The 25493-nt window shown below is 38.0% G+C and overlaps 2 protein-coding genes across 3 annotated transcripts in view; both read left to right on the forward strand.

Annotated features, from left to right (window-relative positions):
* LOC111596494 (eukaryotic translation initiation factor 4E type 2) overlaps positions 1–25493 on the forward strand; it is a 45696-nt gene that overhangs the window by 3139 nt on the left and 17064 nt on the right. The gene's annotated exons all lie outside the window — the stretch shown is intronic.
* LOC111596493 (syntaxin-1A) lies at positions 178–5529 on the forward strand. Its single transcript, XM_023310754.2, has 2 exons — positions 178–3136; positions 5341–5529. Exons 1-2 carry the CDS (start codon positions 2265–2267, stop codon positions 5357–5359), a joined length of 891 nt encoding a protein of 296 aa, XP_023166522.1. The 5' UTR covers positions 178–2264; the 3' UTR covers positions 5360–5529.

Consider the following 25493-nt stretch of genomic DNA (forward strand, 5'->3'; position numbering starts at 1 on the left):
GCTGGTCTCGTGTTCGTAGTTGTTGTTGTTGTTTTATGTAGCGGCATTTGCACAATGACGTAACGCCAATACTTGGGTATTTTTTGGTACATTTATGCCGATATTGTTGGTATTTTTTAGGCGTCGTGTCGCAACAAAAGTGAAAACACGAAAATAAAAACCAAAGAAAACGAAAAAACCCGAAATAGTTAAGTTTTGCAGCGATCTACTAAGTGTGCAATCAACGTTGGCATATATATACATACAAAATTTTAAAGAAAAGTGAACGTATGAAATAAACAACGCGAAATTGAAATTATAGCAATCTAAACTTTGCCGCATCAGCGTCTGTGTGTCATTCCTATAAAGAGAGAGCGCTACAGATTGAGAGAAGCTGTCAACAAACGCGAAATACTACAGCCAAACGTAATAGTAAAACGAACGAATTCTCCCAAGTGTGTTGTGAGCAACGGCGCAATCGCACTCAGCACATATTCCACAGACTAAAGCAGAGCAGAGCGAATTGTCGCTTCGGTCTTGCCAGCACCGGAAGGCGACGCGTGTTTCAGATTGACGATAGCCAGCAACGCGTCAAGTATGCTTTTTAGCAACGTGCGCGTAAAACAATAGGCGACAGAGACATACATAGCTACAACAAAGTAACGAACGTAAGCAAATAGATAGAAGTGGAAAGAGTGAGAGAGAGTAAATGGATGTTTGCCACCCACAGCACTAGCGCTGAGCAAACCATAGCGAATGTGTGAAGTGCCCGCCGACTAACTCACTCACACATATAAACATACACACTCACACAACCACAATCGACCAACATACAGAAACTCTCGCACGCGAAACACAACAAAACGGAACGTGAAGAGAAAAAACGCCCACCGTGTAGCCCTTCCCCCTCCGTTCGCTGCTAACTTGTGTTACCGTTGCCAGAAGCAACCATCACGTCACAGTCCCCTAAGCGGCTGAAGAAGAGAGCCTCCGTTGGAGCCCTGCGCAGAAATCGATTTTTTTTGGCAATTTTCGTACGTGCTTCGCTTACGAAGTCAACCTCAACCATAATTCGTTTAAAACACAGACACATTGTGTCCAAATGTATGCAAACGAGGCCTAAGCGCTGCAAATGCACTGCAATTGCGAATTCATGTGAATAGCTAAAACCGAACAGGTTAACTGCAACGCGATCGATCGGCGATACCGATGCCGAAAACGAAAACGATACTCACGCTGTCGCTGCCCCACCCACCCTCGCGTCCTGTGTAAATGTGAATGTTAATGTGTGCGCAAAAGCAACGGCGATCGGTGGTAAACGCAAGCTGTTTATCGACAAGTGCACCATAAACAGCCCAAAATAAAATGAATAAAGCGAAAAGCAAATAATAAAAAAAAGTGCTAAGAAAAAGTTTTTCGGGTATAAATCCTACGCATTGTTAAAAAATAAATATCTGTGCACAGGCAGCAGCTAAAATATATATTTATTTATATACATACATAAACGTAATTTCTTGTTGCCGTTGTTTAAGCAATCGCCGTGAGTCATAATTTAACGTTTTTGTTGTTGCTGCTCACCACTTGACTTGGCTGCCTGGCATTGAGGTGCTTGCTGGCTCTGCTCTGCTACTGCCACTGTAGTCGCTAGACGCTCTCTTTGCGGACTCTCTTGAGCGCTAAACACGCGCGCCGTTAACGAAAAAGGCAAAAAGGAAAACGATATATAAAATATATACATATATATGTTGGAGCATATATTTATATATACATACATACATCTATATAGATATGTGTGTCTGCTTGTATTATTAAGCAAAAAGTGAGGTGCGTGTAACAAACAAAATACCAGAAAGCAGCAAACAAACAAACTAAGGACAAATGTTAAAAGAAGAAGTCGTATTTATTTAGGGCATGCGAAATACCATTTAGCGGCCACAAAAATCTACGAAAAATCAATAGTCGTCACTTTGTAAGCAGCAAAAAAATAGAATTAGCAAAACGCGTGCAAACAAGTTAAGCAACAAACGAGCGACGCTACAAAAGTTGACAGTTAACTGCTAAACGAACACACGAATATAACAAAGCTTACGTAAAAGCTCAAGTGAAACTATAAATGCAATTGCCACTGCAATCGCAATTTTCAATCTGCCATTAGCTAAATATACGAAAAACACAAAAACACAAACTAAAATATCAACGAATTAGGCCGTAAAACAAATTGAAAATAAACAAAAAATAAAAATCAACTAGTTTTGCTTCCCGCTTGAAGCTCTGTCAAAAACGCAATGACGAAAGACAGATTAGCCGCCTTGCACGCCGCCCAGTCGGACGATGAGGAGTCGGAGGATGTGGCCGTCAATGTGGATGGCCATGATTCCTATATGGATGATTTCTTTGCCCAGGTCGAGGAGATACGAGGCATGATTGATAAGGTCCAGGACAATGTAGAGGAGGTGAAAAAGAAACATTCGGCCATATTGTCAGCACCACAATCGGATGAGAAAACCAAACAGGAGCTGGAGGACCTAATGGCCGATATCAAGAAGAACGCGAATCGTGTGCGTGGCAAACTCAAGGGCATCGAGCAGAATATTGAACAAGAAGAGCAACAGAATAAATCATCGGCCGATTTACGTATACGCAAAACGCAACACTCGACGCTGTCGCGAAAATTTGTCGAGGTCATGACCGAATATAATCGGACCCAGACCGATTATCGAGAGCGCTGCAAGGGCAGAATACAGCGTCAACTGGAGATAACGGGACGTGCGACCACAAACGAGGAGCTGGAGGATATGTTGGAGCAAGGAAATCCAGCTGTTTTCACTCAGGGCATCATCATGGAAACGCAGCAGGCCAAGCAAACACTGGCCGATATCGAGGCCAGACACGCGGACATCATGAAGCTGGAGACATCCATCAAGGAGCTGCACGACATGTTCATGGATATGGCAATGCTGGTGGAGTCGCAGGGCGAGATGATCGATCGCATTGAGTATCATGTGGAGCACGCTATGGACTATGTGCAGACAGCAACTCAGGACACTAAAAAGGCGCTCAAATATCAAAGCAAAGCGCGACGAAAGAAGATCATGATACTGATATGCTTGACTGTGTTGGGTATCTTAGCGGCTGCATATGTTAGCAGTTATTTCATGTAAATTGATGCAATTACTTAACTTACACACACACACCCAACATTTATACATGAACACAAGAACACACTGACACACACACACACACAACATATATACTCACACACACACACTATCGATGTCTGTTTAGGATGTTGTGCAACCCACCCCGATATGATTCAGTATATGTTATAATTGAAATACATAAAACAATTTAAGCGGCCCTTGCCAGTGAGTTAACATAGAAACATACACACACACACACTTGATACTTTAGGCTCTACAATTAACAAAAAAAAACAAAAAGCGATAAAAAATATATACATATATGCATTATATAGCTAATTTGTATGATTAGTTTAGAACCCTTGAGAGTCTAGCGGCAAAGTGCGAATATTTGTCATAATACGCAGACGGCCGCCTGGGCGAGGGATATGCTTGTCCCAATGCTCAACTCCCACATACACATACACACAAATATAAGGATTAATATATACGTATATATACATACATGCATACATATAGATATACGCCTAACTGGCCCAATCACATTTCAAATCGTTTAATTAGCCAGCCGAAAACAAATGCCGATTAAAACAGAACCGAACAAACCAAACAAAAAGCAATTAAATATAGCCTAAATAATATATAGACGAACATACAAGCATATATATTTATACATATATATGATCAAAATTGCTATTGAAAATATATATGCAGTAAAAAACAAACAAACAAACAAGCAAAAGTAATTGCAAAAGCAAACATGAAATTTTATTGATTATTGTTATAATGCGAAGCAAACTCAAAATTGCAACAAAAAGAGAAAAAAAAACAAACAAAAAATAATAATATTAATACTATATATAAATATATATCACTTTTTTAGTAGTTTTTGCTTTGCATACATTTAAGACATTTAAAAGAAATGCATCTTGTTGATTCATTGTTAATTTTTGTACAACTTATTGTTTCAGTTTATTAAAATATGCATTTAAATTCTTATTTTGCCCTAAACAAAATTCTTACAAAAATCTCAATTGCTTAGATACACGTATTTGTAGATTCTCTCTTTCAAAAGCAAAAAATAAAATTTTAAAAAAAAATTAAAAGAAAAGCAAAGAAAATTTAATGAAACTCACTCAAAAAAACTCTCAGTACGCAAATCTCATGCAAATGCTATGTATATTAAACTCTAGTTAACTTCTTGAATAATATTTATTAAACAATTATTAATGATATATGCAAATATATATATATATATATACCATATATATGTATATGTATATATATATATATATAATTATTATAGTGACTATTTACTTATGCTATTTACCCAATCGTGTTCATATGTATTGAATGCACATTACATAAAATTATACATATAGAGATTTACCCAACGCGTATATATATACATATGTATATGTATGTATGTATGTATATATATATGTATATATATATATATATGTATATATATATATATGTATATATATATATGTATATATATATATATATATATATATATAAATAAATATCAATTGAGGAAGCACATAAAGTATATTTCGATGAAACACTATATGTATATGTATATGCCACAGATGCAGACATAGACGCCCAATGAATCGGCAAACTGTAAAGTTAAAGCTCATTTATTTCTGTTTAGTTTGTTGCGCAAATAAATGTTCAACATTTATCTCAATCAAAACGGGTTTATTTTTTCTCTCTTTTCCTTAGTTTTTGTGTTTAAGCATTTCCGTTTAAGAGCATTTTTTATCTCTATTGCAAAACCAAATTGCTGGCTATAAAAAAAAACATAAAAAATACAGAATTGTTAACAAAATAATTATGAAACTGTGTGAAAAAATTAGTTTTTAGTCACTGCAATTCGCTCAGTTCGCACACATTCGCAGTAGCACACACACACTCATGCATATATGCACACGCTCACCCACCCACGCACTTGATACACCTAACACATTTTGCCTTGCAATATTAACCCACTTATTTTTTATTTCTCTTTCTTTTTTGATTGTTCCTTTTTTTTTTTTTGAATCGCAAACCTTATGACTAACTACAACGCCAACCACAAAAAAACAACAACCTCAATCGGAATTTATATTATTTTTAACCCAACTGCATGCCAAATCGTTCAAAAATAAATCTGCTAACTTTTATTTATATACATTTATTTATATTTTTGCGTTATAAACAACATTTACGGTCCCAGTATCAAAGCAAGCAAGTAGCATGCATAAACAAACATTGTATTTTCACTAAAAACAAACAAAACAACCACAAAAAAACACCTAAAATGTTTGACAATGAGCAATGCTTAAGCCTAAGTACGAATTGCACCCAGAAAGCACTTTCAATACAAATAACAAAAACAGAATCCAAACAAAGACAACAAGGCGAATGAACCAGAGACAACTTAATTTCTAGTCCACTGTGAATGCAACTGCAAGCACGTTGCACGTTTCTTTGATAACACCTTAAACGAGAGTATATATGCAACAACTGTCACCCAACAATAACAACAACCACCGACAACCAACAACAACAACAACTTCGTATTATGGCAGTCAATCAAGCTGCGTCAGCCTTTAGCCGCATTCAATGTGTTTTGTCATGCCCAATTAACAACAACAAAATAATATTTTACAAAAAAACCATAAATGCATTAAACGCGACTCCGCCGTCCAGCCTCGCCACAAAAACAAAAACGAAAAACCTAAAGCAACGAAAAATGTAAAAAACAAAATCAAAAGTTACGTATAAACCCAAAGTGTTTGCCACGCGGGATTCCCAGCCTTAGCGCCAACGTCTCCAACGCCTCTACCCATATGCAGCTGCAAATCGCCATTCCCCAACACAGGTGAGTAATTGTTTTTGGTTTTTTTTTTTGTGTTTACCTATTTAAGCATCGACAAAGTCTCGTCACCCCCGCCACTGGAGCTTTCGTTTAAAGATTTCTGTTCAGATGAATATTTAGTCATAAACATTTATACATACACTACATGAATGCCTTCACATTGTGTTCGCCATGTAGGAATATCTGTAACGCCTAGTTTATTTTCTGTCTAACGCGCACTTCCAGCGCTATAATTATCTATAAACAAGCAAGAGTGTTTGACTAGAAGATACCCTAATGAGTTCTGAGTTGGTTGGGAGTTAGAGAAAGGAATGCTTATTAGCTGTGAATAAAGAAAATATATATATATATATATATATATATACATATGCGAGATATATGTTGACGTTATCGCTAGCAATCTACTTAATGACAATGGAAATAGTTATCGATAGATTTGAAGAATGATTACGATTGCACATGGTATAAAATTATCAACTTCTCATATACTTGAGCTTCTTTAGACAGGGCTTGACTGAGTCAGCTGTTGATTGTATTCAAGAATATAATATATATACTTGTACATAGTTTATATACTGCCTAAGTCTACTTCCTACAGACAGACAGACAGACAGTTGGGCAGGGCTAGATTTCTATCACTATCATTATCAGCAGTTCAGCCAGTTACATAAATTTTAGCACAAATAGTATACTCTGAATTATAGTTTTTAGGGTATACAAATGTTTTATACATGTCGGAAATTGAATGTCAATTATATTATGAACGCAATTGAACGGAGCGCAAAATTAATTGGGTTCGTGAGAGTTAATATGCCAATGATTAGATTGTAAATAAATTCAATTGAGCAATTTAAATGGGAAAAAACTATACATTATTTAAATATATATGTGAATATAATGTGAAAACTATACAAATTATAGAATTACGATTCATAAAAAATTGCAACTAATGGAATCAATTGGGCGTACACAAAGTATATAATATCAATGTCAATAAATTGTATGTCTTATCAATTTGAGATTAATGAGGAACTTAAAGCAAGAACTAAATAATCATATATATATATATAGCAAAGAGAGAACTCCATGAGCAGCAATGCTCCTAAAGCAGAAAACCTTTCCAGATGTCAAAGTTTTTTCTAAAAAGTGTTATTTGTAATCGATTTGTCATTCTGTGAACTTCAACCCACACTCGCAAAAAGTTAGCACATTTTGTCAGCTATATATATATATAGTATAGTATATATATATATTGGGTGTTAAAATCTGTTTGATGAGATGATCTCATGTTATCGTGTCATTTATATATATTTCTCTTTGGGGTTTGGAGTATCATTGAATGTTCATTTCGTATTTATAGATCTTGCTCAACATTTTGACAGTCATCATCGTCATCTTTCACAGCTCTCGCCGTACTGTTTTATATGGGTTCGTTTTATCTACGTTTACACTAATCTATAAAGCTCGTTCATTCTTTCACATGCATCATTTACTTACTCCCGACTTCCTGTTCCCAAATAGTGGGACTGACCCTAATGTGCCTTAGACATGCATCACCCACATTAACGAGTGCCTCAAATTGAATCGTTGAGTCATCCACGCGCTCGAACTGCCCATCATAAACGGACACAACCAGCGATAAATGTAAAAGAGAGAAAACTATTTACATTCTGTGTTTATTAGTAATTAAAAGCTTATTGAAATAATAATAAAAAAAAAAAACATCCAAATGAATGAGTGAATCATGCGATAGGCAAAGTGAAACAAAAATTACTGATAAGAATTCTTTTTTGTTTTTTTGCCAGATTGTGTGGCTAAAACAGAAACAAAATTTAGTTTTATAATTTCAAGTGTTCGTCTTGAAGTTGGACGTTTTATGAATTGTTGAGATAATAAAGCAAAATTTATTCACTTTTTCCCTAATTTGTGCTCTTTCAATTAAAGAGCTGAACTGTGAAGCTCTTAACTTTTACACGGTACCTCAGTTCAATTGTCTGTTTCGCCTCTATTTCTCTGTGTGCGATGTTCTATCTCTCTGTTTGGCATTCGTCACTCATTGTTTGCTTTTTGTTTTACTCTAGTCACTGGGGAGAGTCGTTTATGTGCTCAATTATGGGTTAAAAGGTTAAATGTGTTTAAAAATAGCAGTGTCTAAATATCTTTGCGTTGTGCAACACTGATTTTTCAATACCTGTACAAAACATATATATATCGATATAAATACGATGCGTACATTATATGAAATGCCCTTTAAAGGGTATCTTTGCGTTCATTCTCAGTTGAAAAATCACGGACATATTTCTTGTTAGTTTTTGTTTTTGCTCTCCATGCTTGAGTTTGATGACTGCCGCAATGCAACACGGTGTCTTACCTTCAAAGCCCTACCCCACCCACAGGCTGCCTCAACGTGCTCGTCAGCAGCAACCCGCATCGAGTCAGGAAATCAATTTATGTATGTATTTAGCTTTTCTGTTGTTTGCTCCGATATTTTTTGCTTTTTTTTTCCATTGCCTTTGGCCATCTGTACGCTTAGTGGACTTTGTGTGTGTGTGCGCGTGAGTGTGAATGTGTGCTTGTTGGCCAAGACCATGGCAAGCGATTTTTGCTAATTCACTAAACACCCAACTCTTTCTGTCTGGCTATTTCTATTTTCTACTTTACTGCGTTAAACGTTGGGCATTTTTTCTTTTCCACGCCGCCCTTTCCCAGCTGATGAGTCATGTACTTGGGGCCCTGGGAACGGAACGCTTTTCTTTGGATTGACTGCATGCATCCAATTGATTCATGACTTTTTATTTCAAAAATAACTCGAATTTGGTCTGCTATTAAAAGAAGAGGGACATATACAGGTGTCTCTGAACCGACTGAGTATTTAGTATATAGTCATCAAATGGTTACCTTTCTCACTTCAGCTTTGGTTGGCATCACTTTTATCAATAGAGCCAACGCTTAAGTTAAGTTTAATAGAATATTTGGAAGTTAATTAAAATTTTTTGGGAAAGGCAACAATTTCGTGCAACATTTAGTTATCTATTGATTTTTTTCCACTTGAGCTGTATCGAAACTAAATTTGAGCCTGTTACTCAACCACTCAAAGCAGCGTAGGTGTTGCTCCAACTACTGTATGCGTGTATTGATTTTGTTGTAGTTGTTGCAAATGTTGTTTTTCTGAGAGCAAACAATTTTGTTAATTGAAAACAAATTTAGAGAGCTGTCGGTGCAGGTCAAGCCTCGAGGAGGAGCTGGCACATGGAACCGTTTTTGTGACCCAAGGGTGCAATCGTTGTAACCAAACAATGATCTAAACATAGAACAGCGTGTGTGGCTGTGTGTGTGTGTGGATGTGGGAAAAGTTAGCAAAACTATTTAATTGCCTATGCGGGATAATCTGTGCCTGCATTTTTCTATTTAAAAGCAACATATAAAAGCAATATTCAAGTGAAAGGTTTGCAATTTTAATAAATAATTAAAATTTTTATTCAAATATTTATTATCGTACTACAAATATAGAAGTCTATGCTGATGGAAATGTTCGTAGTACGGAGCAATGTGCTTTATCTGCCAACAAATTGGATTTGTTATGTTGGCTTTTATCTTGTGTTTTATTTGGCTTAGAACCGGGCTTAATTAATTGCTTTTAAAACTGATCTAAAGATAATACATTTATCGATTTTATGGGTGTGACAAGTCAAGGGGGTTACGCCGTAACGCACCATTCTGTTTCACGCACCCAGGCAAAAAAAAAAAAAAAAAACAAAAGCTTTGCGCACACACCGAGGCGCTTCTTGACCCTTTTTTTAGTTGCTTCAGTTCATTCGCCTGCTCGGCAACAGGACCTTTGAATGCCAGTGCGTTACTAACTGAATGTTTGTACGTGTATTTCATTCGATATTGCAGCAGCAGCAGGCAGCACAGAAGGAGTGTGTAATACGAATGCCTTGACTGTTAACGAGCTGCCCATTTAAAATAGCAAACGGACTGCAGTCGAGGCAGTTGCTGATTGTTTTAAAGTTAAAATAAAGTTTTTGTTTGTTTGTTTTTGTTTTCTTTATTTATTTATTTATTTTACGTTTCTTATACACGCTTTCAAGGTGCAAGAGTCAGCGAGGCGAGCAGAGAAATTTCCACAATTTCATTGTACATAATTTTACATTTAAATTCCATGCGCTTTGCCAACATCAACTTCAATTTCCTTTCTGTATTTTATTATTTTTGGGGCCATGGTTATTGTGTTTTTTTTTTGTTTTTTGTTAATTTTCATTTTGCGCAACAAGAGAATAGGGAAAAGTGAAAGTTTGAGCTTATGGCTCGTTAAGCGTTAAGTATGCCACAGCGATTATCCGAGCTCTGCAAATTTGTATTCTAATGCATGTGCATATATTTTGGTAGCGCGTTAATTGCACAAAGGACTTCGAGTTCTGCGACATGACAAATGTGCCCAAAACTTTTGATTCGATTAGCGCAGCTGTTTGTTAGGCGTTGTAGTCGTTGTTGGTGGTGTTGCTGCTATTGTTGCCGTTTTTGCACGCCCTGGTCTGAATCTCTAATTAAAATGCGAAAAGCTCCCAGAAAGCTGAAATGAATTGCAAGCAACAGCGCAATCAACGAAAAAGCACCAACTAATTAAGGCAGTGAGTAAAGGGGAAAAACGCACGGAAAGCCCTGACTAAGGTGCCTCAGCAGTGTTGGCCCCAAGCCAAAAGACCCAACCAAGAATTGTGGCGAGCTGTTTTCAGTGTGTTTGTAAATGTAGAAAAAGCCTAACATACTTTAACAAAGCAACAGCGCAAATAGAAGAGACACAAAAAGAGAGCTAAAAAGAGAGAAAGAGAGAAAGAGAGAGAGAGAGAGTGAAAGCGTGAGTATCCTTTAACGTGGAACTATACTTAGGGACTGGCTAAGTCAATAAACTAACTACATAACCCTTTCATTGACTCAGCAAATAAGAAACAAGTAAGAAAGCTCTAGTCGGGGTGCCCGACTAGGAGATACCCTGATCCCAGTCCTTTGAGTTTTGTAATATTTTCCGTAGTTTGTATCGAGTATTAAAAAAAAAAGAAAACAAATAAAAATCGACATTGCGAGACCAGGATTCGAACCCGGATTATTTGCGCAACGTGCACAAACTCTACCAACACCGCCACTTCATAACTAAAAAAAAAAAATAAATAAATAATATAAAACAATAAAAAACATTTCATCTCCTCTGGTCTCGAACCCGGACCAAGCTGCATCCGAGAGGTGCCTCTACCAACGCAGCCACTGCCCTTCTTACGCGAGCTGTTGCAAATTTGAACATAAGTAGCAGCTAATAATTCAGCACAATTCAATCGCAATTTCAATTCTTGGAATAGAAAAGTATACACGCATTTGAATGTATGTGTGCACACGCATAGGAAAAATGCGTGCGCGTGGCGCTGCTGACATGTGCTTTTGCAAATTGGCCAAACGTTTTGTTTAATAACTTCTGTTTTACTTAATGGATTTTAATGAAATTTTCAGCATATGATCTACATATCCTATTGGCTTGGTTGAGATGCAAACGCCTTCACATAATGGCCCTAGTTCCAACTAAACTTAAATTCTAAGAATTTGGGGGAATTTGGAGCCGGTATCCAAAATCCAACAAAAATCAAAATTGCATAAAATATACATAACACTAAATACAAAATTTGGAGGCTCTAGCTCTTAAGACGTTCGAGATATAATTTATTTACTGCATTTCAATAATGTTTTTATTCGATAACAATTAAATGCGAATAGTTATCGAATATTTGAAACAAACTTGACCTGCGCGTGCTATACACGGACCTACAAAAAAAATTTCAAGTCTCTAGCTCTTATAGATGCTGAGATCCACGCGTTCACACATACGGACAGACGGACAGACGGACAGACGGACAGACGGACAGACAGACAGACGGACAGGGCTCAATCGACTCGGCTTGTCGTCCTGATCAAGAATATATATACTTTATGGGGTCTGCCACGCCTCCTTCTGCCTGTTACATACATTTGCACAAAACCATTATACCCTGATTTCCCATTTTTAATGGGATCAGGGTATAAAAATTAAAATAGAATAGAGAAAGAGAGTTTGCGAAGAGATGACAAGTCAGAAAGCAACAGCAATATATATATATATATATATATATATATATATATATATTTGTAAGCAGTACTGTATACATATTTCAGCTCTAATCCAAACAACAGTATTCCGCTTCGAGATACAAAAAAGTTTCCAACTCTGTCATATGATATAGTAATTTGATCCGATAACTTTGCCAAACGGTGCGATAAAAGACATTAAATATCTATGGGTATAATATTTCAATGATTTTCATGTACACGCAAATTCCTAAGCGCCTTCCCGGCTGTGCCACTTCCTGAGCCCACTTAAGCTGGACTACTTAATATATTTTATGCAGCCGCTATGCACAAAGAACTTTGGGATCGTTACAAGGGCGCTTGCATAATGGGAGCTCATAATAGAGAATTTCAACTTGTAAGCTGCAGTTGGCCAACTGACATGAACTAAGAGCATTTCTTACAGCTAATCGCTTTGGCCCCACAAGCCTCCCCACACACACAGGGCGGGCGGGCATCTCACGTTATTCATTTAGACGTTCGTTGAGTGTTTTAGTGGCTGCACCGCGGCGGGCATTGAATTTGCTTTTTTTTTGTGCTCTCGCCTCAGAGCTAACATTGCTGTCAGTTTGATAGCTGCTGCTGATATTGGATATTTGGACTTTTATTGTTTCACTGTCCAGCTGCAGATGCTGCACTGGCTGTTTGTAATGTGAGAGTGTTTGAGAAGTGCGCTTTGACGTTAAAGAGAGGAAAGCGTAATACTGTAAAAGATGATTTGAAAAAGATTATCTTACAAAAAAGGTCTTACTCTTAAGAGCCCTTTTCCTTAGCATCAAATTTAATAAGGAGTATTTTTAACCACGCGCTCTAAACCCTGCAGCAGTTAATCAATAACAATATTCAAGCTCCTTTTAAAGGTTATTAAACGTAACTGTACAAGCTTGCCAGGTACCAAATATACTATAGACCCTCTGCCTAGCAAGTATTTGTACTGAGGTACTTTAATTAATTTCTGACTCTTTAGTTAGAATGCAAATGATTTGAAGAGCGTAGACTTGAGATTTACAGATTACCAAAGCCTTTGTTATGTGCTAATTAATAATTTTTCAAGGCCTGTGGCCAGTTAATACGCATCCTTATTATACCAGCAATAGCAACAACTACGTACTTTCATTAAGATAATCTTATGTGCATAGTATGAAGCCAGCGAGCGAGTGTTGCTGCTGAAAGCCTTATTAATTAAAAACAAAAACTGAGAAAAACTTTGTAATATTTTGAGCGTAAGCCAGAGGAAAAAATTACATCGAAGCATTTATATATATATAGATATATATATATATTTATATATATTTTTTTATTTATTATGCTGTTTACGAGCTCCCTTGTCTTTGGCAATGTGGCCCAATTTGTCCGGGGTGTTTCCTGAGGGCGCGTGTACGTAGTAATGGCCGACTGTCGACTTCCTTCCGTTTTTTCCGGTCTGTGGCGGCCATTTTCTCAGTTATATTTAACTTTAACAGCAACATCTTTTTTATGCATGTATATAAATATGTGTTTGCGTGTGTGTGTGTGTATGTGCGTGTGTGTGTGTGAAGTGACATCATACTTATTTTATTACTGTTTAATTCTAAATGGCCGCCGTCCGCCATATTTGCCAATATCAGGTTTATTGGCATGCAAACGAAGACAAAAGAATCGCTAACTTGCGCGGAGGACCTGTCACACATGTACGCGGTCACAGTGTCAACCGTAGAACTGTAAACACCGCAACACTGTGGCGGGAGGTCCCAATCTGCGTACACATACCACAAGCAAACACACATACACATACAGAAAATTAAGTCGACATGCGCCTTCCGATGAACCCAACAAGAAACTGCGCAAGCTCTCCGTTCCTCCCTCGCGCCTAGCAATCAAAATAATCCATTTCGCCTGCTATTTTAAACATGCGCAATAACAACAACAGCAGAAGCAGAAACAGCGGCAGCGGCAGCGACTGCGGCAGCAAATCAAAAACTGAACATACAAACACACATACACAAGCAAACACACGCACAGTCGGACACAGCCACGCGTTAACACGCAAAAGCCGCTCTTTTGATTTTCGCTCAGCGCATGACACCCTACATTGAGCGAGCTTTCTTTTCAGCTCGCTCTTGCCCATTGCTCTCCCAATTGCTTGGCTTAGTCGGCTATGTTTTTGAATTGTCATTGGCGCACCGTGATTTGTTGACTTTTTTTTTTAAATAATATTATATTGCACAACAATATTAAAATAAATTGCTGTGAAGCGCCTTTCTGTTTAATAAATATATTTATAATATATTAAAATAGAATATATATATTATAATTAAATATTTTATATATTTAATATTAATTCGTTGCCTAATTCTGCAGAGCTTCAACCACTGTGCGCTGTTCTTCGTTGTGCTGCTTCCGTTTGTTTGCGATTGTATGTGTATCTGTTGTGTGCTTAAATATAAATATGTACATAAACTTTTGTGTGGCACTGTGTTAATTTTCACACACTCAAAATGGGGACCAGGCGCAACGTCAGACAAGCAACAGAAGCAAAATATACCGCAGCAGCAGCAACAACAACTTTTTGTCGCTGTGTCGTGTCCTTAGTTCCTTTGAAATTTCAAAACATGCCGTCGCGTCCTCCCACCCGTCTGTCATCCTTCTCAAATATTTTGCAAGCCCCACCCGTTTACCACTTCCTGTTGTGTCGCGTGCTAGTTTTGCGCACGTGTGTGTGTATGTTTGTATTTTTTGTGATATTTTTTTGTTGTTTCTCATATTATGCTGCACACACACGCACAGCCGCACACCCGCTTGCGTGTATGTATGTATACAGCTTTATATGTTACCCCCATCCTTTTGTGTTGCCATTTTTACAGCTACCGCTGCTGCTTCGACTGCTCTTTTCATGTGCATGTGTTTGAGTTTAATTGCCGTGCTTAGAAGTAGGCTACAAATTTTCAGCGTCAATTTGACAGCCTAATTCCCAGACTAAATGCTATTTATAGCAGGAATTTAGTCGAGGACTAATCAGATTTAACCTGGTCAGCTATCGGCGAAGGTTCCAGCCCAGCTTGCTACTGGCCGGCACAGTCCCATTATCGTTACTTGGGGCAAGTGCGAGGTGTGCGCGGGCGTTTGCTGAAAGTGGGTAACTTTAAGCCAACACTTGTTTTCGCAACGAGCTGCAGTAATGTGGCTTCAGTCTTACACTAAAACCAACACCCACGCCCAAACCGACAGCAACATCGAACATCCTCAACAATGATAATGTCAAATGCTATCCTCTTATCGCCCCGGGCATATCATTTAATTTCCACATTATTTGTCACAAAATGACTGGGGCTTGTGGGCGTGGGTGGGCTGTGATAGTGGACTAATCTGGCCGCCAGGCAGGCAAACATAAAATGTGCTATTAATTAGTTTTTCCGATGCTGCCCCCAAAGACCGTCGCAACACCAACAAAAGAGCAAAAACAAAACTTTTTTGTTTTGTTTCTGCACACGAGAACAGGATAGCAATACAAGAGACGCAGAGCGACAGCTAGTGCGAGCGAGATAAAGCGTTAGGTACAGCCAACGCATATAATATCGAAAAATTTTCCAACGTTTTCTTGTTTTGTTGTTATTTAGCTATCTGTGCACATGACTTGGAATTGCTCTTTGCGTCCCGTTTCGTTTTTGTCCTTTGGGGTGCAATTAGATTTGACACTAAATTATTCTCCATGCGCTTGGCGAGGCTAAAGTTAATCATACGCCATGTTGGCGCACGCAAAATACTTCTCCAATTACTCATTGCACTGTTTGCCTAACCAACTGTGAGTCAGCCGCGCCCCAGGTGAACCGTCGTCTGACTATTTGCGACAGCTTCTAATAGCTAAAATGCGGTTCCGATCGATTGATTGATTGATGGCTGCACACTTTGATAGATGGCAAAAGCCCATACAAAGGCTTGCCTTAAATTGATTTGAGCTACGGTTTATTGAACTCTCCTCGTTTGAAAACAGCCTGTGCAAATGGCAACATCTTGCTGAACGAATTTCAATGGAAGTTCTTTAAATCAACAAACAAACAGCCTTTGCCAATGTCGCTGCTTATCGTTTGTTGCTGCCAATTTGCATACGGCTCAAGTTCTTAATTTAGTTATGGAGCTCACGTCGTATCTAGATCTGGTTTCAAGCGTTTCATTCGCTCAGTTCATTCTGAGTTCAAGTCGAAAGGTGCTTATCAAACTTTTACAAACCATTTGCTAACGATTCGATAATTTAAAGCATTTTCAGCTAGATTTTCCTTGAAATTAAATTGGTTGCTTAAGCCTTTATTTTTTTTAAATTATTAATCCTCTTCTTACGTTGTAACTGAAGTGTATTCATTATTCGCTTTGTAATTGCATATTCTCTACTTAATTTCAAGGGCAACTCATATCAAAAACAAAAATTGTTTAACGACTTTTGTGTTTTGCTTTTGGCTTTGGCTTTTGTTTAGCTGTTGTTTTCTGGTTCTGGCTCTGGTTCAGGTTCTGGCACTGTTTGTCACCTTGCTGAGTGAGCGACCGGTTGCGATGACGGCATTGAATTACTTGACAGCTGGTGTCTTTTATCAGCTTGTCTTGACTTTCATACTCTCGTTCTCTCGTTATCTCCTCTCTTTCTATTTGTTATGGAAGTGGCAAACGACTTTCAGCTGTCAGCGACCTTCGCCAAATACAAATACAAATTGCCCCCGCAGCGACCTTTGGAGCCCATCTAGACGTCGTTCCACTGTGTCTCTCGCTCATATTGTTAAATAATTTACATCTTTATAAATGATCACATATGATGCCCCAGCCCAGCCGCACAAACAGTATTCAATCTTCGCTCGCAACTAATGAGTTTCTGCTTTCTCTCTCTCTCTTTATCTCTTAAAAGCGTTTCCAAGTCCATTTTTTGCCACGGTTTTGTTTTTGTCTTTTAGCTGTCAACAGAGATTTGGCCAGCCAACTGGGGATAGTAACGAGATTACTCCCACTTCCCTTCTGCGTATGCGCGCAAGTTTATTTATTTCGTTTTTGTGTGTATGTCAACTTAATGGAATTGTTAATGTCAGGCAGTGAATATATTTTTTCTTATATTATTTTCCACTCTATGCATAAAATAATTTCTTGCCAAAGCAAAAAAAATTCTACTTTTAGCTGAAGCATTTCCAAGCACACAGGCAGCCACACAGCTATGCAGTCGGCGAAGGTCGGGAGTTGATGAGGCTACTTAAAGGGGCATTTGTGCATCACTTACAATAATCGCCTCGTCGACATTGTGACGCTGACCCATTTGCCTCTTACAGTGCTGCGGGCATCATTAAAAGCAGATTCTGCGAATCTGACTTTGTGGTACTTATGTGAAAGAGCCTGGCAACCACAGTGAGGCTTGGGATATTTGTAGTTTATATATATATATATATATATATATATATATATAATTCTTAAAATATAACTAACTTTAATAATATATGAACTTCAACTTGACATTAAGAAATATCAGCTTCAGTCTAAAGCCAAATATAAATATTTATCTTCAATATAAGCGAGTTATAATATGAGCAGTTATAAATTAAATTCTTATCTAATCTACTTAGTGAAAACGGGTTTATTTGAATCATAAGCCCAAATTTCTATAAGCGCTTAGCATATCAAAGCTTTGTCCGCTCTCACAGTTTTTACTGTAGTCCTGGCTAAAGCAAGCTTGTCTGTGTGCTCATCTGTGTCTGTATGAAGGATTTTTATGATGCTATATCCTTTTGCTGTTTATTGCTGGATTTGCGCGTTAAACGCATTAAGATTTTTACCATCTGCTGCCAGCGCTGACAGCACTAAAATCCAATTAATTATGCAACGAAACCCGAGCCGTATTATTCATTGTTTATTTTTAGTTGCTGTCTAGTTGATTTTGAACAGATTTAATTAAATTAAAGTGCATACAAATTGCGCGCTATTCCTCTCTTCATTTGGGCTTTAATTTAATTTGTATTTGTTGTAAGGCGTCCGTACATCTCTGCTGGCATCACAAAGCCCGTCAATCATCATCACCATTATTATTATTATTGTCGTCATCGTTATCAAGCTGTGCTTGTCTTTGAGCTTGACCGCCAGCTTGTGATGATTTGCTTTAATTTAGGCCGGCAAAATATAAAAAAAAAGACAGAAAAGCTGGCAAAAATATGAAAGACGTCGAGCAGCTGTGCTTAAGGAAACCTTTACCATGCCGAAGGGGCTAATCTAAAAACTGGACCGCTGTTCTTCGCCTTTTCTTCTTCTGCTTATTGATGTTGTTGTTATCAGCGTTTGTTTGCTTTACGCTCGGTCCTTTGGTTTCCCTTTTGGTTGACAATCTGACAAGCCTCAAGTACGTGGCGTTTGTAATTTGCTTTTTTCCCATTTGTTGTCCTGCTCCTGGTACTGGCTCGCGTCCTGGTGCTGCTGCTGACAACGCCACTTTCTGTATTGGGGCTATAAAACGGTTGTTATTTTCTTTTCTGTATTTTTTTGCGCAACAACAACTGCTGCTACCCAAAGGCATTTTATGTTATGGCAAGCACACGCACCACTCATATTACCCACAGCACTAAAACCCAGGACCGCACGAAAGCTACACCACATCATCCCAGCGATACCTTGAGAATAATCAGTTTGGTTTTGTCTGTAAATACATATATATATATATATATATATATAAATATATATATACATATATATTTATGTATAAAGTTATATATATTTATATATTTTACTTCAAGTTTACGTTGAAATTTACGCAGAAAATATTTCAAGTATTTCAATAATATATTCATTAAGTCGAATGCAGTCAACTGTGCAGTACTGGCTGCAATTATGTTAACAAAGTATGTTTTTTAATGTCGACTGTGTAAATATTAAATTCTGTTTCAATAAGAATTTATAAGCCGCTTATTTAACTTTTATTTGGCAATTACAAAGATTAACTGCTTATGGAAAGCGCTTGCAAAAACAAGTTTCAACATAACTAAGAGATTGAAAATAATTGTCTCAGCTCAATGTATAAATAAATATTTATATATATATATATATTTATATGTATATACATGTGTGTTCGTGTGTAGATACTTACGTCTTCGAAAGTAAGTAACCTCGCCAAAGGTCTATATATTGTCGTAATATATTCTTAAGGGCCAACAAAAGCTCAACTCCTTGCTGTGTTTGACATGTGCGTGTCGTAAAACCTGTCGCCTCCTAGGCGACGACAACGACGACGATGACGATGATGACCTTGCCGCGGAAACATGCCACGAGCTTTTCTGCGCTCAGCAGACTTTCGACTTACTGGTTACACTTCATGGAGATTCTATATCGAGCGTCAAGGCGCAAAACTCAATTTGCATTACATTTCCTGCGCGCTCGCATAATATTTTATGTAAACAAATAGATATTACATTTATGAGCAGACACACAGAGCTAAACAAGTGAGCAAGAGGTAATATAAGGTTGGGCCTTGCCAATTGTCTGTTTCATATGCTGACTTGAAGATATCCTCGCACATTTTGTATTTTTCGGTTAAAAGTAAATAAACATATCTATAATCAGCTTAATTATTTGCAAGTCTATAAAGGAAAGTCATGAATATCGAAGGTAAAGAGAGATTATATTAATAACTCCCTTTAAGAAATTTAAATCCAGTAGGAGTGCATTAAAATGCATTTTTAATACATAAATTTAATATGCAATGATATTTTATATATTTCTTTTTATATTTAAATACTTAAATATTTTTTAAGATAGAAAACATTAAGTTTCACTAAATTTTTAAAGCACTTCATTAAAATATAATGTTCTGTATCTGTATCAATATCTATAAATAAATTCGCTTTGTGTGCGTGCATTGTAGATGCTTCAATTTGGCAATTTTATGGCCAAATCGCGTCCGGCTATTTACGGCTTGGTTCGAACTTGAATTCTTGATTAGCTGCCGTCATTTCTCATATGCGAATCGAGGCCGTCTCTCAGTCCCAATTTTTTTGCCAATCTACTTTTCATTGGAGCATTTGTTTTCCTTTGCAAATGCTACAGAAAAAAGAAAGGAAAACGAAAGCAGAATAAATAAAACAATAACACGAAATGCTTCATGGCTGATTGACCCATCGTAAATCTCACAGCGGGGCGCACATGGCGTATACATTTATACTTCGGCCCGTTTGCGCTTCAGTGCACAGCCGCAAAAAAGGCAGACACAGCGAAGCATACTTTTGGGGCGCGCGGCGAGAAACGCCTATTAAAAACGGCGCCTGACCTTTAACTTGGCTATTTTCGCATAAACGTTCACACAGGCACAAGCATATATATATATATATATATATATATATATGTAGGTGCAGAGGGTGTATGTAAAGGAGCTCGTTACGGCAGCTGCGTTGTAGGCTCGAGGCACTTGTAACTTTGCACATAAATTAACTGTCAAAAGGACAGCCGCTGCCTGGCAAGGCAGGAATTTCTTGCTTGTAAATTTATCTTGTAATTACATAGCGCACCGTTGTTTTTTAGAATTGTTGTGCATTTGCTTTAATTACAACAAATGTAATTAATCAACAATTTTTGATATGAAAAGGAAATGCTTTTAGTGACGATTTTTATTTTTACTTTTCATTATCATAGGTGAAAATATTAAAATAATTTTAAAAAAAAATGAATATATTTTTTATTCATTCGTCCCATATTTACCCTTATTTAATTTATGAAAAAAATGTGCCTTTGGCTTGGTAAGCTTAACAAATAGTAAAAAAATTGAATGGTTAAATGAATAAATGCGGAATCAAAGCAAATTACGCTTCGTTTGACATTCGTGCGTTTTCATTCCAATAGAACCCTGGGCAGTTTTTTTTTTTTTTTTTTGTTTCATACTCTTTTGCCCGGCTGTCAGAATCACATGCAAAAGCTTAATTAAATGTTTTATTAACCTGTCTTTTTTATTGCCTCTACTCCTGTTGTTGGGTCAACTTTTGCCTGCTCTCTGTCTGATGCAAAAGCAATTACGGAAAGCACGCATAAATTCAAAAAAATGCAAAAGAAATGTCAACTGACACAAAAATAATGATATAAGCAAATATTTACATACATGTGTGAGTATTTACATATGTATGTATGCAAATGAGGAGCCTGATATTAAAGGTGACTCCATGGAGAACTGGAGCGTCGTGTGGCCGCCCCCTTGACCCACATATGCCATGTATTACAAGCGCGTCCTTGCACACGAAAAAGTATAAATACGAAAGATCTTCCTATATATGTTTGATTTGATATAAATACTAGTATATGAATATGTATAATAATTATAACAAATGGTTAGAGCGTAAACTAAATTTCGAGTCCTAAAGTGGCGAATCAGTCACTCAACTAAACAGATTTATGTAGAGAAGCGCACGTTGCGTATACGCAATGTGGAGCTATTGTAGCTTTTATTGTGCTCTGCTTCACGCTTTCAATCCTGCATTCACATTCTACTTTACTGAATAGCCATAAATTGTGAGATATTTTGCTGTTCTGTGGTTGCGTAGCTCGTCCCGCATAATGTGAGGCCAATTTATTGGCAATTTTTCCACTTCTTATGAAATTTATTGTTGTATCATTATGTTTTGTTACCAATTGCTGCCACGCCCACGCTCAAGACACACTCAAGCAGTCGCCTGCATCTAACACGATGAACTCGCAGAAAAACTTTGCGTCTTCCGCTACTTCTACCGCGTCTCCTTTTTGGGGTTTTCTTTTCAACGCTTCGCTTTGCAAATTTCGAATTTGTCATATCAGCAAATGCCGTTTCTTTTGGCCTATCTGTGATTTATGTCGCGTGTGTATTTTTTATACTCCAAATGTCTATAAAACGGAGACTCATTCTCGGTTATCTAGCAACCGTGCGAGTTTGGTTTAAGTAAATGAAAACTTTCTGCCAGTTGTTGCCCTAATCTTTGCTATTGTTTGGTTTTCTTACCTGTCAAACTGATAAGTTAGCTACTAGACAGGCAAAGTGTTTGGCGATGATTCACAGGAAAGTTTTGATTCTAAAGTTATGTGAGCGAAGTTATTTTTTAATCAAATGGCTAACCAAGGCAAATGGGTTTTATATACAAAATTCATTTCACTAACTTGTTAATGAACAAGCTAATTTTAGACCATGCCATAACTATAGCAACTTGTGCATCAACATCATTTCATTTTTTCCATTCACTAAAAGTTATTTACCTTGCAGCTTTGTCTCCACTTTTATGTTCAACCACAATCCACTCTCTCTCGTCAGACCACTTAGCCTGCAGCTATCACAGACCACTTTTGCCGGTAGCTGCTTGCTATCAATGTTTGAGACATCTCACAAAAGTGCAATACATAAATGTTGCACTTGCCTGGCAATGGCAATGGTATAAGCCGCAACCGCAGCAGCAGCAGCAGCCACAGCAGTAACCGCAAATGCAGACACCCGGACCCTAATGCCTTTTAGCCTAACTGAAAAATGTAATTTCCATTTGGGCAAAGACTGTATCCGATATTTCCTAAATGCCACAATGAAAGGCACAGAATGAAGCTCTAAAATGAATGTGTATAATGTATGTGAATGCAATAATTACATTTTATAATAATAATAATTGCGATATCTAAAGAACAAACTTTCTATTGGTTCTTAATGCTAATGAAATGATTTGAGGTTTTTTTATTTCAAATTACAATTTATCAACTAGCTTAAGCCGACAGTGCTACCAAATATTCATTTAGCCAACTGAAAATAACGTCTCAGGCAAATAAAAGCCCGCAAGTAGACAAGTTAGTTGATTTTCTTTTTCGCAGATTGTTCGAGTATTTGTCAGTAATTAATTGTACTCGACCCTAACAGCAAAATTTGTCCACTGAGGCCAAATGGTAGTCATTAATTTTCGCCAGCTGTGCGACTTTGCAGAATGTCGGCCAAGCCTAGCTTTCAAAATCAAAATCAATTAATAATCTTCATGTTTTCTATGCGCCTGTGTGTGTGTGGGTGCATGACTCTGTGTGTGAGTGTGTCTGTTTGAGCATGCAACATGTGACGAAATGGTTCGTGCCTGACTGTTTAAAGCATATTCTGCCATCCTGTTACGCCCCACAGCGTAGAACGACAAAATATAACGAAGCACATAGAGAGAGAGAGGGGGAGTTGGGTGAGGAGTTAAGTATGCAGGCAGGTCGCTGACACGACATCCTGCGCCTAGTCGTTTCCTATTCCGCACGCTTCAAGTATTTATATGCTTTTGTGAATTTCATACAAAAATGACCTAGTTTCCCTCTCATATAAAAGCAAATACGAGCGAGGGAGATGGAGAGAAACGATGCCGACCGGCTGCACTGGACTGGAACTCTCAAAAATAGTAGAGTTTGAACAAAGGTAGTAAATGAAAAACGCTTCCATGCCGTGCATTACCAAAAACACAGCAAATTTGTATTCTTCGGTGTGCGCTGTGATTGCCAGATGAGTTTTGTCTCGCAATTAAAATGCATAGCAGGATTTTTCGGTCAGACAGTGCTGCAAGAGGCAATGTCCTGCTAGCGTACGGCACGTCCAGAAGCAGGTCCGGCTGCGGCGTTCATTCACCTTTTCAAAGAAATGATGTCAACCGATTATTACCAGAAACAATGCAGTAAATATGTAATTTAAGGACAAGTGCTAATTATCTTAGCCATTTTTGCTCGTTCGCCAACAGTTTTTAGTAAGGTGAAAAACGAAATGAAAACCATTTGCAACTGTTGGCAATCTTGCCATTGATTGTTGCATCCGATATGTGACTAAATTTATCTGCTCACCGGTCCGTACAATCGAGCTGTCTTTCTGCTTTCCAATTACGTTATATCCCTTGCTCGACAACGAAATCAGTTGCAGTGGCCACAAAGCAACTGCTGCTGACTGTGTGTAATGCAGCCTTTATAAATAAACAACACGGAAACATGTGTAAGCCAAAAAGGGAAGGAGATGCCAAAATAATAATATCAAACAGAGAAAGAGCGAAAGGGGGGAGAGAGAGCAATAAATGGAATGAAAAAATGGCTCTGCTGCAAGGCAGCATTGTTGTTATGGATACATCCAGTGAAAATCAATAACTGCATTTACTCTGAAGCTACTTGGCTGGCTACAATTTCATTTGACCGCACATTCGCCCACGCTGCCTGTGCTGCTGATTTGCTTTCAGCTTCCTGCTTCCTGCTTCCTGTTCGCTGCTCGCTACTTGCCGCCTGCTACTTGCTGCTTGCTGCTTGCTGCTTGACCAAACCGCAACACAATGCAGTACTGCGGTCATAATGCTGACCTTGTCCTTGCACTTGCCTCATTGTCGTCCTTGAGACGAGCTGCAATTTGTGCGTAACTTTTGCGCATTCAATTAACACTTCTCGCCCACTCCCTGCACAGCAAGGACATTTCCTTGAATTATGCTTAAATGTTATTTTTAAACGACATCAAGTGGCTTCATTACGAGCACAGCGATGTAACAGTCAACAACTTGTGCTCGAACGTCTTCATTGTGCTCGCTTCCCCATTCCTTAAGGCCAAGTCACTTAAATTATGCACAAATTCATTTAATAAATTGCGACACTAATTTCACTAATTATTTACAAGTATTTATGTGCGCATTTACAATTTCCGCTGAACGCGAGCAACACATGTGCCGTCGGCGCCTCTGCTGCTATTAGGCCTATACGTCTAATATACCCTGTAGCCGCAAGCTGAAGTGGCTGTTCGAACTCAACTCATACCAACTATGAATTATTTTAATTAAAATGAAACCTATAACTCAGCTATTGAAATGCATCTATGTTGCAGCTTAAATTGCTCGATTGACTGAAGTCGAAGTTCGCTCAATTGCAGGGTATCTTAGCGTCTTGCTGTAGGTGTGCCATTTGAGTGAAAATTAAACTCAGATACATATATGCGTGCACGCTTGGGTATATGTGGGCGGCAGCTGACGCTCATAAGTAGGCAACGATAGAAGAATCACGTCACAACGCCTCGCATCGCATCGCATCGCATCATCATCAGTGTAAGCTATATCATTATTTTCGACATCATTATCGTCGTCAGCTGTGTCAATATGTATTGCTGTTTAAGCTGCGCGAAAGTTTTCAATTTGTGCGCTGGCTTCGGTTCTTTCACTCGTTGCGTTGCTCTTCTGCCTACTGCTATTGCCTTTTTAGCGCTGGCCTGAACATGGCTGCCATTTACGTTCCGTTTCCGCTACATGCTGCTCCCGACTTTTGTTGCTGATAAGACGCGACGCCCAATGTGAATGTAGTGGCAACAGCAGCCACCCGGGTCCAGGTCCGGGCCGATGGTTCCCATGTAATTTGATTTGCTCTCGTGCCTAGTGCAAATATGGGTTAATGCG

Source organism: Drosophila hydei, unplaced genomic scaffold, assembly GCF_003285905.1.
Source record: "Drosophila hydei strain 15085-1641.00,03,60 unplaced genomic scaffold, DhydRS2 tig00008121-arrow-pilon, whole genome shotgun sequence".
NCBI classification, from domain to species: Eukaryota; Metazoa; Arthropoda; class Insecta; order Diptera; family Drosophilidae; genus Drosophila; species Drosophila hydei.

Coding starts and splice junctions, on each gene's coding strand:
- LOC111596493 (XM_023310754.2), top strand. CDS start 2,265: ATGACGAAAGACAGATTAGCCGCCTTGCACGCCGCCCAGTCGGACGAT.